Below are 18,797 nucleotides of genomic sequence, written 5' to 3'. Positions count from 1 at the left end.
CGAATGATGGAGGCTTTCTAACGAAGAAGAAGTTAATATTTTACTATTTTTTATTAGGTTTTTTTATCTAAATTTATTTAATTGATTCGTTTTATTTACTGCTTCCTTAAAGTGACTAAAGGCTAATGCTGAGAGTGAAACAAAATTCTGCTTATCTGTCTGCTTTTTACCTTTTTTTGATAGTTTGAAACCCTGACTAGTCTTGACTAGCAGTGTTGATGGCTTGAAAAATCAAGCTGTCAATCAAAATGGACCAGTTATTATATCTGGCTCACCGTTAACACTATCACAACCTCCCAGTGTTCAAAACATAGTTTCTAGTCATATTAATATTCAACATAGCATATATTAAATACGTAACCTAAACAAATATATTCTAACCTAATCTGACCTAACCAAGATACCAACTAAATACTGAAATCAAATATAGCTACAATTTATTTTCCAACCCAGCCAAACCTAATTGTTTCGCATAAAGAAGTTCCTTGACCAGTTTCTTTTCTCATGTTCGCATCATTCGCGATCGAAATTCTCGAGTGTTTTTATATTTTAGACAAGTGCCCTTTCAGGTAATAAACTTGCTAGTCAGCTAGTCAGCAAATTAAAATTTTGCTGACGGGAGTTAAGGACCGCCTTTTAAACCCGTTTGCATTCATCCAAATATAACCACCTCTTTTTTGTACGGTAAGATCTCTTCTGCATAGCTAATTTTCGGTAATCATACAGTCCGGCCTTTAAAGGATTTATCCCTATTTTAAATGGTATTTGTAATACCTGAGGAAAACGTGCTTTCGTCTTTTTATTTAATCCAAAAGTTTTGGCTACAGCAAAAATTTTACCTTCAACATATAATGTGTATTCTATTAGCTCTTCCTCTTTTACTAACAATAATTCCTAATATTTGCTGTAATATCCTCTCCTTCACCTATGGTTTGATTTACACCATGGTATACTTTTTTATCGTTTAAGGTTTCATTTTCCTTCTTTTGTTACATTAGAATAACTAATTTTAAAAGTTGATATTAGTATCATCACGAGGGAGAGAAGAGGGATCGAAAATAAAATTAGCTGTTAAAACATATCGAAACATATACTGTTTTTTCTGTAGACTTTTAAAACATATTGAAAGATTTATTTTTTGTTTTCGGTTTAGTGAGTTTTTATATTTCGTTTTATTCTTTTTTTTTACTCTTTAGACTTTTATAACATATTAAAAGATGGGTTTTTGTTTTCGGCTTTTTGAGTCTTGAGTTTTGTTTTATATGTTTTTCTTAAAACTTTATTGACTTTTAAATTTTAGGTCACTTTTCACGACACGAGTCTGAAATACACCTGCAAGAGAAAACATCACTAATTGTTATAAAAAATCCATCTACAAGTTGTTTCTCTAACGTTTGTGCATCGAATCCGAAAGAAAAGGATTGCAAAATCAGAAAACTGGTTTGAAAAGTTGCCTGCAAAGGAAAAAGTATAGAAAATTAAAAAGTAGTCAAAGAACTCATAAAGAGAAAAAAACATGTAAATATGAGGTATGTCATAAGATGTATTCTCGAATGCAGCATTTGAACCAGCACCAAAGAGTGCATACAGGTGAGAAGCCGTTTACGTGCGATGTATGTAAAAAATGCTTTTCTGAACGGGGTTCTTTGAACAGGCACCAAAGAGCTCATGCCGGTGAAGAATCGTTTAAATGTGATGTATGTAACAAGACCTTTTCTCAACCTGCAAATTTGAAAACACATCAAAGAATGCATACGGGTGAAAAACCGTTTAAGTGTGATGTTTGTGACAAAAAATTTTCTCATTCGTCAAATTTTAACCGGCACCAAATAGTGCATACAGGTGAGAAGCCGTTTACATGCGATGTATGTAAAAAATTCTTTTCTGAACGGGGCTCTTTGAAAAGGCACCAAAGAGCTCATACCGGTGAGAAGCTCATTCCGTTTAAGTGTATTGTTTGTGACAAAACCTTTTCTCATTTGTCATATTTGGACCGGCACCAAAGAGTGCATACAGGTGAGAAGCCGTTTACGTGCGATATATGTAAAAAATGCTTTTCTGAACGGAGCTCTTTGAACAGGCACCAAACAGCTCATACCGGTTTGGGCTTTACTGAAAAAAAAACATTAAAAATGACTGTGGATTGTCAGTTTAATTGACACATACTGATATTTATTCCTTAAAGTTTTGATAATTTTTTATTAATGAAAGTAAGAAAAGTAAAAACATTTCTAACATATTGTGTTTTCAGTAAAGCACAAATTCTTTTTTGGTCTGAAGAAGGCATGGGTGTTATCAGCCCTACTCATGTTAATTTTTTCTCGTTTTGAGTTTGACTCGGCTATTAATCGTAATTTCTATTTCTTTTCAGTTTATTTTATTTATTACTGGTGATTTGTGGTAGTTTTACGCTTGGAAGATTATTTTACTTTATTTTTGCTCATTGTTGGCTTAATAGAGCTCTTTGCCTTTCTTTGAAAACTTGTATTGTGGAAAAAGTTTTTGAAATTAATTTCTGTTCATTTTTTATTGACATAGTCTTTTTTATGGAAAAAATAATAGTTTTTATCTTTTCAGTTTTTTTTTATAAGAATCCATAGTATGCGTTGTTATTTGTATGTTGCAGAAACTTTTTCAACAATTTTTAATCCTGTCAAAACAGTGTTTTTTTTAATTTAATTTTATAGCTTCTGAAGTTGACCTGAAAAATAAAACTTAATATCATTCCCAGAAAATTCTATCTATGCTCCTTTACAACCTGGATACTCTTACACTCTTTTGATTTATTTAAATTTTAAGAGCCGAAATAGTAATAGTAGTATCCCCAAAAGTTTCAACTGAATACCCCCAGTCGTTCTCGTTACGTCGTTCTCAATGCTGAGGTTTCTTATTGGCAACCATAAAAACAATGCCTTTTGATATATTTTAAAGCAACAATTAGACATGCCTGCATAATTGCAGAGGGTTGAGATGCTTAATTCCCCTAATGACGTAGTTGCTGGACCGTTCTACTATGCTGAACAAAATGGCTGTCTCGAAGTTATGACTGGATGCGATTTGAAAATGATTGGACTTGAGAGAAGGGCTGCTTGCCCTCCAATCTCTTTTTACTCTTAAAAAAGGCACCAATAACTTTTAATTTTGAACGAATTAGCTCCTTTAAAAGTTTCAATGATATTTCGAGTTATTATAGAGTGGTGCTGCCTATGATATTGCTTATAGGCCCTTTTGAAAAACTTCATGCTTACATTTTTTTTTTCCTTTAATTAAAACTCTTAAACGTTCCCTAAAAGTTTCATCTTGATACCTTTAGCGTCAATAGTTACATTAACTATAGTAGAGTATTTATAGTATACATAAAGTGCCTTCTGGCTAATTCAAGATCCCCCTCAAATTATCCTTAAAGGTATGAATTAATAAATACAAGTTGTTGTTCAGATATTGCTTTTTCATCTTTTTGAAAGTCAATAGGCTCATACTTTTTTTATTTAGTTCTAATAAGTTCGCCTAAATACTCCTTAAAAGCTTTACCTCAATATCTTTAGCTTGCGCAGTAGCAATAGTTGTAGCAGCATTAGTAGCAGTATATGCATAGGACCTTTGATTTCTTCAAGGTCCCCTTCAATACATGCTGAAAGCTTCACCTTAAAAGATACCATCAACCATTCCTTAAGCATTTCTGATGCGTCCGCTTGACAACCTCTGTGGGCATAGTGTGTTTCAATTTAATTCCATGCAGTTTCTATATATCCCAAGTTATTTGCCTTAAAATCGTTAGTTTTAATAGCAGTAGTAGTAGTGGTAGCTGTAGAATTAATTGTAGTAGCCTAACCTTTAATGACAGTAGAAGTAAGAGAAGTAGTAATAATAATAGCTTTAGCAGTAGTATTAGTAGAAGCAATAGCATTAGGATGCAAATATATTCTGTTGGTTAGTTCAACATCCGTCACAATAAGCTCTGTTAGTTTCAACTTCGCACACCGAACTGTCTCTAAGATATTGCTTTTACACCTTTTTGACAACCTGCATACAGAAGGCGTGTTCTGATTCACTTCGTCTCTCCCCCTCAAAATTTCTTGAGAGTTCACCTTCATGCCCTTAGGCATAGTTGTAATAGTAGTCACAATAGTAGTATTGATATTACTAGTAATAGTATTGAATAGCGGTAGTACTACTAGCAGTAGTAGCATTAACCTATTGCATTTTGGTCAGTTGAACATCCTTCTCATATAGTCCTGGAAGTTTCAACTTAATACAATTAGCCATTGCTGATATGTCTTTTTGATAACCTGTATTTTCATATACCTGTGTGACAACCTGTGTGGGTACACTGATGATATCCTTTTGATAACCTGTATGTTCGTACGCTTCTTGAAATTTTCCTCTCAACGCTTTTAGCCCTACAAGTAGTTGCAATAGAAGTAGTAGTAGTAGCAGTAAATGTAGCAGTATTAGTAGTAGTGTACACATATTGCCTTTTGGTGAAAGTTTCAAAGGTTCTCTGAAAGTTTCAACTTAATGCCCAAATCAATTCTTGAGATATGCTAATTTGACAATGTGCATACACATAGCGTGTTTTGATTTAGTTCAAATTCCCCCTTAATACAGGTAAATGGAAAAGTAGTGGTGGTAGTTGTAGTAGCATTGATAGCATGCAAGTATCGCCTTTTTGATCATCTCTCTTTTTATTTCTGAATTTTCCAAATTAATATGCTCAGTTATTCCTGTGTTGTACCCTTTTGACAATCTGTATACACCTATTGTGTGTTGATTTAGTTCAACACTCCCCTCAATATTCTTTGAAAGGCTCACCTGAATACCGTTCGTCTTCTTGGAAAGTAAAGTTCAAACTTGCATACCTTTCTCAATAACGTATACTATGTGTAAACAATGAACGAAATGCCTAACTTACAGCCCTTGTCCTCAGGACTGTGAGGAGGTTGACATCTCAAATACTGGATCTTTCAACAATGCTGAAGAAAATAGTTCTCGTAAAATTTCGATCATATATGTTTTGGGGAATGATAAGCTTTGGGGGGGGGCTGACATCCCTCAATTTACTTTTGACTCTTAAAAAGGGCACTAAAACTTTCGATTTCCAAACAAATGAGCTCCAACTGATCCAAAGTTTATACAATTACCCGTTCCATATAAATCTTATATGCCCTGGGCATATCTTGCAACCCTTGCCCATGGGCTGTAGGGGATTGTGTCCACCCTAAAGACATTGTTGTATGATCTTTGGACTATTGGTAACATAATTTCAATTGAATGTATTTTGGGAAAAGACGATGTCAGGGAAGGGGGCTAGTTGCTCTCCATCATTTGTGACTTTTAAGAGGGAACTAGAACTAGAGGGAACATGAGCCTTTTCTAAAGTTCACACGACCACCCCTTCCATAAGAGCCTTATAGCCCATGGGGCATGACTTACAACCCTTACCCCCAGACTGTGAAGGAACCTAAAACATATGATTTCCAATCAACTGAGCCACCTTCGGAGTTTATATGACCACCCTTTCCATGAAAACCTTATATGCCCTCGGGGCATAACTTATAACCCTTGCGCTGAGGGCTTTGTGAGGGGGGGGGAGGTCATCCTCAAAGACATAATTTCCAAATCTTTCAACTACGTTGAACAAAATGGCTATCTCAAAATTTTGATTAGATGTGTTTTGGGAATCGATGGGCGTGGGGGGGGAGCCCTTTATGCATCCTTAATCCCAGAGTGGGAGGACATTTACACCGCAGCTCATTTGTGGGATGATTGGAGGCTGTTAACGGACGCCCTGTGTGCCTCTGGAGGTACAGGAGGAGCTTAGGGGTCTAAGGTAAGGGGGGTGGGCTTATTGGCCTCCAATCACTTTTGACTATAAAAAAGGCTCTTTTAATTTCCAATCGAATGAGCCTTTTTTGTAGTTTCTACGACAACAAATGGCTATCTCAAAATTACCATCAGATGCATTATGGGAAAATACGAGGTGTGGGGGGGATATCCGCCTTCCAATCACTTTGAATCTTAAAAAAAGTACTAAAACTTCTGATTACTAATCCACTGAGCCCCTTCAAAGATTATACGACCGTCCTTTCTTTAAAAAACCTTATATGCCCCCAGGGTATAAATTACAACCCTTGCCCCGAGGGCGGCAGGGGTTTTCATTCTCAAAGACATAATTTCCGAACCTTTTAACCACGTCTAGCAAAATGGCCATCTCAATATTTGGATTGGATGTGTTTGTGGAAATGGTGGGCGTGCATGGGGGATTAGTTCCCCTCCAGTCACTTTTGACTATTAAAAGGGGTGCTAGCCCCTTTCAATTTCCAGTCGAATAAGCCCTTTTTGAAGTTTCTAAGAAAACTCCCTCGATACGAAGTGCCCTGGTCTAAAACCGAAAAAAGTAAATAAATAATACATTGTGCCCACATCGTTTTTTGCTTAGTCAGCGCTATTGCACTGCCTATGATTCCAAATACATAAAATTCATCAAGCTCAATGTGAGCCAACAAAAGCTATAAGCCAAAAAAAAAAAAATTATTTTAGAAAAAAGGAAGAGACCACTCCAAAGAGTCAGTCGGTCTTAATGAAAATCGCACCATTAGATTCAGCATATTTAAAAGCCCTATAGAGGTTTTAAGCTCCTATACACAAAAATATTGAATTTGACAGTTTTCTCAACTGAGAGGCCACAGATGCATGTTCATTTTTATCTTGTTCTTTCCGCAGAGGTAATCCCATCAAGCCATTGGCCCAAGTTAAACCAAAGCTTTGAACATAAATTGTAAGTTCTAGTGACCTTTACATGTTGCAAAAATAATGTCACGAGAAGGAGGCGTCTTCTGCCATTTTGTGGCATAAAACTACGGTTTTGCCCCGAAGATGACTTAGTTACTATTGATTGAGCCTTCAGATTAAATAATGATGTACAGTAATGCATCCTTCTCTTAAAAGTCGTGTACTCGTATTAAGATAAATGGTTAGTATGGCTATTTATCTTGATCCTTTATTCAACTAGGTTCATTAGCATGATTTGTCGTGAAATTTTGTTTAGTGATGTACTTACTGTGAATGAAGTGCGGTGGGTCATAATGTAGATGGGGGAGGGCAGATGCCTAAAGGAGTCTATTTTAATGTCCAAATCGTCTAAATCTCAATTAGCCTTCAAATAAATATAGAAAGGGGGAATCGACCTTTGAACACCCTTATGTTAAACCAAAGCTTAAAATAAGGAAGTTATGGGGTGATACAGATTTTATCCGAAATTGAGATTACAATCCAACATTTTAATTCTTAAATAGAATAACTGAAAAGGGCGAACGTTACCAATCAATTTACAGTTGTTGATATACACTATGTAACAGCAAGAAATAGGACGTCTATGGAGGTGGTCTCCATCATGTTGATTAGGATCGGGCAATATTTGCAAAAAGATCAGAACCTAGACAAAAAAAAAAACTTTTTTCAATTGATAAAAAAAAGTTACCTGTTTCTCCCTTGTCATCAATTAGCTTGTTTATTATAACGAAAGCTTCTGTCACCGATACACATTGTTTGGGAGTCGTCTTCAAAGTTAAATATACCATCAGTTGCAGAACTGTAAAACTTTGTGGTGCCGAAACGTCCAACATTCCCAATTGGGAAAACTTGTAGATTCCCCATACTGTGTCTTAACTGTTTGTGTATTTTAATATAAGCAGTCCTTAGATACTACCATCGGCAAGTATTGAGTACTATAATACCAAAAGAGATGTTTCAAACATGTACCTTTGCTGGCATTTAAACCAAGAACTACTGGTTTCCCAAAACAGACACTTAGCTAGATTTAAAAAAAATCTGAAAAATCAACTGATTCCTATTCATCGCAGATATATCGAGGAAGTTGCTGGTTAGTCAAAAGTTGTAGGCTAGATTTTGTGGAAAGATTAAAGCTTGTCCGAGTTTATACCTTGTTAGTACAAGCTCGGACAAGGTACAGTCATTTTTTTTTAATAAGTTTTGGCCAATATAGAAAGTAAATGAAAGTTGGAACATAGATCACTAATGGTTGAAAAATTAAGACTATCATGCTATTCGGATTTAGGTAAAATTTTAATAATAATTGGACTGTGGAATTGATGATGAATAAGAGGGAAAATTATTCAAATCAATGGATTTTAAATTTATTTAATTTGGTACCTCCTATAGGACTAAGGCCATCCTGTTACAACTTTGAATATAGATGAATATTGATCATCTATTTTATTATAAACTATAATCATATTCTATTATGCTTTAACTGGTTACTTGTTTAAATAGATTAGTTTTGCCTAATTTATTAAAAATATGTCTTAATTATTATTTAAAATAGAAGAAAAACCGGCTTTCACGAGTCAAAGCAACAAGATATTTTCTGATTCAAGTTCTCTTGATTCTTCAGCTTCAATTGAAGGTGTTTTCATGGTCAGAAATTCCAAACAGATCAGCCTAAAAAATAAATATTTCGCGTTAAGAATCTACGAATGAATTTTTCCACAAAAATATATTTCTCTTTCTAAGTCCATTCCTCCTCCCCAAATATCAAATAAAAATGCAAACAGGCCCTTTGTCAACTCTGGATGCATTTATTGTCCTTTAACCTAATTTAGCTTTAACTTCAACTTTAACTACCTAATATTTCCTGGAAGCTTTAACTCAATACCATTAGAAGATCCTAAGATATCGTATATTTAACTTTAAAGCAACGTGGAAGGACATAGTGTCTTTCAATTTAGTTAAAAAAATCCTTAACCATCCGTGGGAGTTTCAATTTGATATCTTCAGCCATTCTTGAGATATTGCACATGTATTCTTTTAGCAACCTAGATACATATAGTGTCTTTTAATCTGGTTTCTCCCTCAAAGTTTCACCTTAATACTTTTATCTGTTCTTAAGATACTTTAAGCCGTTCCCTAAAACTTCGATTTAAGACGCGTAGCCGTTTCTAGGAAATCGTAGATATACCCTTTCAAAACCTGGAAACAACATGCCTTTGGACTATGTTGCTGTGCCCTAAAACTTTCAACCCAATACTATTAGCTGTTCCTGAGATATTGTAGATATTTCTTTTGACAACCTGGATGCGCATAGTTTCTTTTGATTTGCTTTAACATTCACATCAACTTTCCCTGTAATCTTCAGCTTAATGCCCTAAGCCATTCCTGAGATAACCTAGATGCATTTAGAATCTTTTAATTTAGTTCAATATCCTACTTAACCTTCATTAAAATTTTTTAACTTATTGCCATTGGCCATTTTTGAGTATTTGCAGATTCACCCTTTAGTATCTTATGATTTAATTTAACAGCCTGCCCCCTGATTTTCTCTGAAAGTTTCTACTTAATTTACGTAGTAAACTAAGTACCTACGTAAGTGATACATGTATTTGATACCTTTACTGATGTATTACAGATCCTCCATTTTGACAACTTGAAAGTACATGATGTCCTTAGACTTATTTTAGCTTCTCCTGAAAGTTTAATGATAATACACTTAGCCGTTCTTAAGATATTGAAAATACCCCCTTTAGATAGCCTCAATGCGCATTATGATCTTCTTCTGCATCCTATGAAAGTTTTAACTTCATGCCCCTACTGTTCTTGGATACTGCAAAAATGCCGTTTTGACAACAGCAAAGCACGTAGTATCGTCTGGTTTATCGGACCTTGGAAGTTTCCATCATTTGATTGGGAATTGAAATGGCTAGTGCCCTTTTTAATAGTGGAAAGTAATTGGAAAGCAACTAACACCCCTTCCATGGCCACCATTTCCCCAAACACATCCAATTCAAAATTTTAAGATAGCCATTGGGATCAGCGTAGTTTATTTCCAAATAGAAATTATGTTTTTGAGGAGGGCACTCCACAACAGCCCTCGTGGCAAGGGTTGTAAGCTATACCCTGTGGGCTTAGAAGATTTTTATAGAAAGCGTTGTTGTAGAAACTTCAAAAAAAGCTCATTGGATTGGAAATTTAAAAGGCTAGTGTCGTTTTTTAATAGTCGAAAGTGATTGAAGGGCAACTAACCCCCCTCTCACGCCCACCTTTTCCCCAAACACATCTAATCAAAATTTTGAGTTAGCCATTTGGTTCACTTAGTTGAAAGTTCTGGAAACTAGGTCTTTGAAGATGAACCCCCCCCCCCCCCCGACAGCCTTCAGGGCAAGGCTTTTAAGTTATGCCCGGGCGGCATGTAAGGTTTTTATAGAAAGCCTTGCCGTAGAAACTTCAAAAAGGGCTCATTCGATTTGAAAATTCAAATGGCTAATGGCCTTTTTAATAGTTGAAAGTGATTTGAGGGCAACTAACCCCCCCCCCCCTTCACACCCACCATTTCCCCAAACCCATCCAATCAAAATTTTAAGATTGACATTTTGTTCAACTTCAAAAGGACTCATTTGATTGGCAATTGAAATGACTAGTGATCTTTGAGCTTGACACTCCCCCCACAGTCTTTGGGCAAGGGTTGTAAGTTATGCCCTGGGGGCATATAAGGTTTTTTATAGAAAGCGTTGTCGTAAAAGCTTGAAAAAGGGCTCATTCGATTGGAAATTCAAAGGGCTAGTGCCTTTTTTTATAGTTGAAAGTAATTGGAAGGCAACTACCCCTCCTCTCACACCCACCATTTCCCCAAACACATGCAATACAAATTTAAATTTTGAAATATTTATTTTCTTCAACGTAGTTGAATGTTTTGGAAATTAGGTCTTTGAGGATGATAAACCTCAGGGCCCTCAGGGCAAGGGTTGTAAGTTATGCCCTGGGAGCAAATAAGGTTTTATAGAAAGCGTTGTCGTAGAAACTTAAAAAAGGGCTCATTCGATTTGAAAATTCAAATTGCTAGTGGCCTTAGAAAGTTTCACTTTCATAGTGCAACTATTTTCCAAGATAGTCAAAAGCACCTCAGCTAGAAACATGCCTTATCTAGAATCAAGCCCATCTCTACTTATTATAGTAGTTGATGACTAGAAATAAGTATATAGCCCCACCTACTTAGGCGTTAGGATGTTAATATAGGCTTAAATATAAATAGTATAATATATATTTTCTGGGTCTGCAACAAGCTTCGTAGGTCCAAAGATTCCAAACACCGCGTGTCACCTATACATAATAAAATTACCAAATTTAAGAATAAAGTCACCAAAATTAAGGTAAAATCACCAAAAATCGCCATATCAGTAGAGGTCTAAGTACCATTTCTATGGCATTATTTTCCCTCCTATAGTATTTTATGGCATTATGTTCCTTCCTATGTTATTCTATGGCAACTCTGCACCTTTTCAAAGAGAGTGAGTAGCCCCATGCATATAGGTAATACTTCTATGGCAGCTCTACATCCGTAAAAAAACGTGACGTATTTATTGTTATGATAGAGAAAAACTCTAGAAGCGCTATTGTTTCAGTATTCGACAAGCAAATACCTCTTGAGTGTTAGTTCACCCTCAACAACTCTACCCTAAATCATAAGACTCAGAAGAGTGAAAGGATATTGAAATGAAGAAATAATGAACAAATTTATGTCCAGCCAGGTTTTGCCAATATCTTCTTCATTTCCAAAAAGTTTGTTTGCTAATAGAGGGATTACCATGCTAGCCTATACATGATAAATACTGATTATTAATTGCAAATTTTCTTAAATGTTTAGTCAGAGAGCAATGTAAATGCATTGAAGTTTTGTCCAGTAGAAATATATGTTTGTGCTGGCACGTTTTATTGCATCAACATAACAAGATATACTTTTTCAAGATGCCAAATATGCTTTTTCTCATGTTAATAAAGCTATCTCTAAATAGAATCAATGGAAACCCTTTCGAGGAAAAGCCTTAAGTTAAAACAGTGGCCTAACTAGCTGATTCTGGCCTAACTGGCCAAAGTCTTATAAATGACTTTGATATACTTTTCTCATTTTCATTTATGCACAATAATTTAAGAAAAATTGTCACTAAGCAGTATATTATTTCTTGTATCTGTCTCTTAGATATCTATTATAGACAAGTAAATTCCCATAAAAAATTAATGCTGTGCTACATTTTGCCTCTATTTGCCGACAGATTTTCTTGACTCATTGCACAAACGAAACCGCTCAGGAGGTAATTGGCCCCTTTCCCCCTACTTACGCCACTGAAGTGAAAGAAGTCAGATATCTGGCTGGAAGTGCAATTTTCAAAATGGCAGGCTAATGGAAGGGGCTTCTAATTTTGTGAAAATCCTAAAATCCACCTGTGTTTTAAGACAAGCGTGATGTCATTTTCTGATTACGACTTGGATATTCCAATACATCTTTCTGGGTACCCTACGGAAAAAGGAAGCACAGAAAGTATTAGGTGCAACTTCTGCAGAGCGTCTCTAAAGGCTAAGGGAATCTGCCAAGACATTTATATACTATCTTAAAAGGAAGCACACAATTGATATGCACAAAGATAAAGTATATGCGGTTGGTGCAGCAAATAACAAATCCAAACCAACTAGAAAAAAATATATATATATATCACGTCGGGTTGCTTCCCTTGAGAAAGCTCCAGATAGTAAAGCAAGTGACACAGAGGGCATTGGATTAGTGAAATCTGGAATAAGAAGAGCAGACATACGACGGCTCCTTATTTCCAATCGCTCAAAACAAGCTGCTCTTGAAAACCCTCCCCCCATAGCCCTCAGGACAAGGGTCATAAGTTATGCCGTTGCGGCACATAAGGTTCTTATAGAAAGTTTTGTCGTAGAAAATTCAAAAAGGGCTCATTCGATTGGAAACTGAGAGGACTAGTGCCTCTTTTATTAGTCGCAAGTCATCAGAGGGCAAATGCCCCCCCCCACGTCTATTATTGCCCCAAACACGTCCAATCAAAACTTTTATATAGCCTTTTTGTCAAGCCTATCAGAAAGGTCTGAAAATTATGTCGTTGAGGATAACAAATCCCCCAGCCCTCAGGGCAAGAGTTGTAAGTGATGCCCTAGGGACATATAGGGTTTTTATAGAAAGTGTGGTCATATAAACTTTGGAGGAGGCTCATTGGATTGGTATTTAGACGATCCAGTGCTCTTATAAGAGTCAAAGTGATTAGAGGGCAGCTACTCCCTCCCCGATACACACATGTCGTATTGTCCTGAAATGCAACTAATAAGAAATTTTGAGATAGCCATTCTATTCAAAATAGTCTAAATAACATATAACAAGGTTTTAGGGGTTGAAACGAACCCCAGAGATTTTTGGCAAGGGTTGTAAGTTATGCCCAGGAGGGTATTTAAGGTTCTTATGGAAGGGTTGATTGTTTAACTTCAGAAGAGGTTCAGTCTTTCTCTGTGAAAAAGAATGTTAATATAAAACGGACAGAAATTGATCAAAAAAACTTTTTGCACAAAATGAGTTTTTCAAAAAAAAGTAAAGAACTTCATTAAACCAAAAATGAACAAAAATAGAATCAAATAATCTACCAAGCATACAACTACCACGAATCAGTATCAATAAATAAGTGAAACCCTAAACAAACGGAAATTAAAACAAGTCAAACTCAAAACGAGCAGAAATTAATCTGAGTAGGGTTCTAAACCCTATGCTTTCTAAAAGCCAGAATATAATTTGTACTTTTCTGAAAAAATTCTTTTTAGTGTTTTCACTTTTATAACTTTAAGAAATCAAAAATGAAGTAAGATTTTAAGGAATATATATCAGTATATTCATATTAAACTGACAATGCATATTTTTTCATTAAATTCATTTGATTTTTTTTGCCAGAAGAAAAATCCCGGATGCGTGTTAATTTGTTTTTTGTTGTTGTTTTTTTTCCCAGGGGTCATTGTATCGACCCATTGGTCCTATAATATCGCAGGAGGGCTCATTCGAATGGAAATTAAAATTTCTAGTGCCATTTCTCTCTTAAAAAGTGAACTAGAATTTTCAATTTCCAACCAAATGAGCCCCCTCTTAAGTCTATGCAAGCATTCGTTCTATAAGAGCCACATATGCTCCCAGGGCATAACTTACAACGCCTGCCACCGGGCCCTAGGAGGCTGTGTCGACCCTGGAGTTATTGTTGTCTGATCTTTGAGCTATTTTTAACAAAATGGATAACCCAAAATTTTTATGGGATGCATTTGGGGAAAAAAAGGCATGGGGGGTAGTTGCCCTCTGATCACTTTTGACTCTTCAAAAGGGCACTATAAATTCCGATTCCCAATCAAATGAGCCCCCTCCGAAGTTTATACGACCGCCTCTTTCATAAAACTTATATGCCCCCGGGGTATAACTAAAAGCACTTGCCCCTGGGCTCTTGGGGGTTGTCATCCCACAAGATGGCTATCTAAAAATTTGTATTGGATGGGTTTGGGGGGAAAAGGGTGGGGAGGGTGAGGGGCTAGCTGCTTTCTGATCTCTATTGACTCCTAAAAAGTGAACTAGAATTTTCAATTTCCAATCAAATGAGCCCCCTCTGATGTTTATACGAGCTTCCACAAGAACCATATGCTCCCAGGGCGTGACTTACAACGCCTTCCCCCCAGGCCCGGGGGGGGGGGGTTGTCGACGTGGAGTTTGTTTCTTTTATCTTATTTTTTAACTTATTTTTTAACAAATTGGCTATCTCAAAATTTTTATCGGAGATATTTAGGGGGAAAGGCGTGGGGGAGGGGGATAGTTAACCTCCGATGATGTGGCTCTTAAAAAGGGCACTAGAACTGAGTAAGCCCCTTCGAACTTTATAAGGCCACCCCTCCCATATGAAGTGCCGCTGGGAAATGGAAATAATCAAGTGTTGAAGCCTTATGGCCTTTACTATAGGCAACACTATAGCGTTTCCTCTGATTGTTTATTTAACTTATCTTTGTTTTGGGTTTCATTTATTCTTTAATAATTATTTCTAGTCATTTCGAGTTTGAGTTAGTATGAAAATTTATTTCTGTTAGACTTCCTAGGATTAGTAGGAGACGCAGCACTTGCATCGAGTATAACCCTGTTTACAGAGCTGCTAAAAGAATCATATTTAAATGAACACGAGACATTTCTGTTGGTGTTTTTTGTATGGACAGAGGGGGCTCATTATGTAATGTAGCTAAGAAATTATTTTTGGAGATTACTTTGACGAAACTTCGCTTAAACTGAAGTATTATTACTTTGAACGCAAAAATAGGGAAAAACTTCGGCTTACCAAAGCCGAAGTAAACACTTTGATATCTGATGTGTAAATCACATTGAATTATGGGTTTGTTTAATTCTTTCTTTCCAGCCAAAGCTATGAGGTGCGCATGCAAGTTCAGATTGAAGGAACTAATACTTCATCCTCAAACATTCTGCACTTAAAGAATCCTTACAAACGATATAAAGAACAAGCTACACCAGGGCAGTTACCACCAGGTCCTTTAGGTCCACCAGCTCCACCAGGGCAGTCGCCATTGGATCCATTAAGGGCGACGCAAGGTATGTGTATGGTTGTCCTGCTTTGGCTCAATGGGGCTGCTTGAACATAAAGAAAAGTTCATTGTACCTTTGTTTCGGATATCATTATCATTTAGAAAAGAAAAATACCTTAAAGCTAAAGCATAAAAAACCTTTTAGCATTTAGGCTAAAAACTAAAATCAAACTCACAATGTCGGACATTTGCCAGTATTAACTATTTAGCAAAAAACTTCCCTTAAATTCTATGTGTTTCATTCTCTGAAATAAAAGACTTACGAGTTAACAGATAAGAAATGTGCTTACTTGCCCTACTTTGGCTAAGGGTAATCTACCAATGATAATCAAGCCTTTAATAAGTTTTTTTTTTGGGGGGGGGAGGTGTTTTCCTCAGCCGGACTCAATTTCACAGGGACCTCTCCATTAAAAAGGTATTTGTATTAATTTGAAATTATTTTGAAATTTGAAACATCATAGTGTTGTTTAAGGGCTCATTTTGGATATAATTTTATTTATAATTAGCTTTTAATTTTGTACCATATTCCAAAAATCATAGAGACAAAGTAATACCTACCTTTTGTGGCCTCTTTAAGGTCTAAAAATAGAATACGTGCCTCAGAAGTAATTACTAAATTTGGCAAAAGGTATAATAAAAGGCATCAAGAGATACATTGAATTTTTCCTTGGTAAATTATATGGAAAATATAAATTTACCAAAAAACAGTTTCAACAATAACCTGAGGACTAATCTTAACTTCTTAGTCTGTTCTTTTTTGTAAACATCTTCCTTCATTCCCCCCTGATCAGTGATTCTAAGGACTTTGATGAGATTTTCATTAGAGTTCATTCTTCAGTGTTATATTTTGCAGTCAGTTATGATATCTTAGCACTTGGATGAAGCAAAAAAAGGTTAAGAATAGCAGCTTTCCACAAGGAGACATATTAGAACAAAACAAGGCACATTGGATTGCTGGATTTGAATTGCATTTTTGGATTTGGATGCTCATTTTTATGGCTCTATTTTCATTTCCGACAATTCGTCTCCCCATCCCTATATGTATTAAGTAAAAAAAAAACAAGTTTTTTTAACTGAAAGTAAGGGACGGCGTTAAAACTTAAAACGTACAGAAATTATTCCGTACATGAAAGGGGCTGTCCCCTCCTCAACGCCTCGTTCTTTACGCTACAGTTTTTTATGGTTTACAAAAAATAGAGTTGTGAGAAAGTCAAACTTTAGCGTTGTTTTTTGTTTTTGTTTTTTTGTTTTCTTTGTTTTTTGTTTTATCACATTTTTACGTGTTTTTTGTTTAAGTTCTTGAGTAAGTTTCAATTACAATATAATTGAAGACCTGGAGTGCTTTGCAATTATTCCTTTCTCTCTCTCTCTCTCTCTCTTAATATATGTCTTTTATCTCCCATCAATTAATGTCCTTTTTCTTTTCTAGGCTAAGAAATTAAAGAGCTGGGCAGTAAATTTCGCAACTAACCTAGTGTAAGCTTGTATACTGTTGCCGTCTTTTTGTGTAATGGCGTTATGTTTTACGTAAAAAGTTGTTGCAACAGACATAGCTTCTTCTAATTGTAAAGTTAAAATAAAAATCAAGGGTTCTTAACCTTAAGTTAGTTTTATTCTCTGTAAAATTGTTGTTTATGCCTCTTGTTTTTCTCCCATTTTTTACATTTTAAAAGAAATATAACCCTTTTCTTTTTTTCAATAAATTATCTTTTTTGCTCATCCCTCACTAAACGAATTTACTGCTCATTCAAGCTCTTCTGCTCCTTGTACAGCTTCTGCTCCTTAGCCAAGAAACCGCATCATGAGTCAACAGACAAGTAAACAGGAAAATAAATTTCAAGACATTTTATTTACTCTTTATCTAAATAAATATTGAAAAGCTTATTTAAGTAAAACTTTATTATTTCTTATTCTTATAGCTTATCATATACTTACTACTTGATGTTCCTAGAGTCAGGAATCGCATAATGAACCCTGATAAAAAGGTTGAGTCAGTTGGGAAGGTGATCTTGCTCAGAATCATAGTTCTGGAATCCTAGTATTGTTTTTTTTTTATGTTAGAAAAAGATGAACCGTATCTTTAAGCTCATTAATCTATACTGCTAAATTAATAGAATAATAAGTATTAATAGACCAATACGTTGAATATGTTAAAAGTTTAAAAAATTTTTCAAATATAAAAATTTTGGCATCAAAGGAGTAAGACAATTTAATAATTAGCTTTGCCAAATAGTAGCAAAGATGTGAAATATCATATTTGGGAATATGAGGGAAATTGGTAACATGGTCGTAAGCCATCAGCCAGTAATGACACATGTTCGAAGTTGATTGACTAAGTTGAAAGCTCGGAATAGCAAAGAATTCTGTTAGGAGGTGGGGGTGCACTTATTTCAATTTTAGCATTATTGTATCTTTGATCCCACCTCCCTGGAGTTGAACTTTGTGCCTTCAACACCTTTATAGCCCAAATAAATGTGTAATTTTTTAAAATTTAAATGCACTGGTGAGAGGCGGTGGGGAGTGGGGACACTTTGGGAACCTGGTCACTGTCTTTATCTACCTTCTCACACAAGCAGGGCGTCCCGAGACTCATTTGATTGGGGGGGGTCGTCGTAAATGTCACTGAATCGCTACCTGATTTATGCCGAATTTTCTGCAGAAATAAAGAATTTTGCAAACTTTCTGTCGAAGCTGTTCCTGAGATAACGCAAATGCACTTGTCTCTGACCTTTTTGTGCACGAGTGTTTTGTTTTCGTTCGGCCCCTTCCTGACCATTTTATGGAAAGTTTCAATCAAATAGCAGTAAGAGTTTTTGAAATATTGAAGTTACGCCCATTTTCACATTTAGCTCAGTATATGCTGGCAGTTTCGCTAAAATACCTGAGAGACCCTCAAAAGATTGAGTCAGTTGGAAAGGTGATTTTGCTGGTCGAAGAATCCAAATCCTGGGATTCGGATTCGTCACAGCATTGCATTTGTGCGGCTATTGGTCTGTACTACTAAAATCATAGAAGTATAATTATAAAATAATCCAATATTTCATAGTATATGATATATATATATATATATATATATATATATATATATATATATATATATATATATATATATATATATATATATATATATATATATATATATATATATATATTGTTCATACAGAAAAATGAATTGTCAAAGCGATATTTTGGAACATCCGTTGATGGGCACTTGAGAATGAATGTGGTGAATATAATACCACGTAATAATGCACATAATACCATAATAACACACAATATTCTCACACAGAATAATAAAAATTACAAAAATAATAACACAAAATATATAAATAGATATTTATTTAGTGCTCTAAAGCCACAAGGGCCTATGCAAAAAAAACAGCTTA

General features: G+C 35.4%; 2 protein-coding genes across 2 annotated transcripts in view; one reads left to right on the top strand and one right to left on the bottom strand.

Moving 5' to 3' along the window:
- Window positions 1–18,797, bottom strand: part of LOC148948161 (palmitoyl-protein thioesterase 1-like) — a 635,005-nt gene that overhangs the window by 256,621 nt on the left and 359,587 nt on the right. The window lies entirely within an intron of this gene.
- Window positions 1,550–17,490, top strand: LOC148948165 (uncharacterized). The gene is made up of 3 exons (XM_089095722.1): window positions 1,550–2,016; window positions 15,228–15,418; window positions 16,841–17,490. The coding sequence occupies exons 1-2, from the start codon at window positions 1,554–1,556 to the stop codon at window positions 15,299–15,301; spliced, it is 537 nt and encodes a 178-aa protein (XP_088951848.1). The 5' UTR covers window positions 1,550–1,553; the 3' UTR covers window positions 15,302–15,418; window positions 16,841–17,490.

The sequence above is a fragment of the Artemia sp. Qi Xiang Cuo genome, chromosome 10 (assembly GCF_049724085.1).
Source record: "Artemia sp. Qi Xiang Cuo chromosome 10, ASM4972408v1, whole genome shotgun sequence".
Taxonomy (NCBI): Eukaryota; Metazoa; Arthropoda; class Branchiopoda; order Anostraca; family Artemiidae; genus Artemia; species Artemia sp. Qi Xiang Cuo.
Note: the sequence above shows the minus strand (reverse complement) of the source record. Positions and strands in the feature narration are given on the sequence as shown.

Excerpts from the sequence above, each read along its gene's own strand:
- LOC148948165 (XM_089095722.1), top strand. The coding sequence starts at position 1,554 with ATGCAGCATTTGAACCAGCACCAAAGAGTGCATACAGGTGAGAAGCCG. Across the intron at positions 2,017-15,227 it reads GCACCAAAGAGTGCATACAG|CCAAAGCTATGAGGTGCGCA; the intron begins GTGAGAAGCCGT and ends CTTTCTTTCCAG.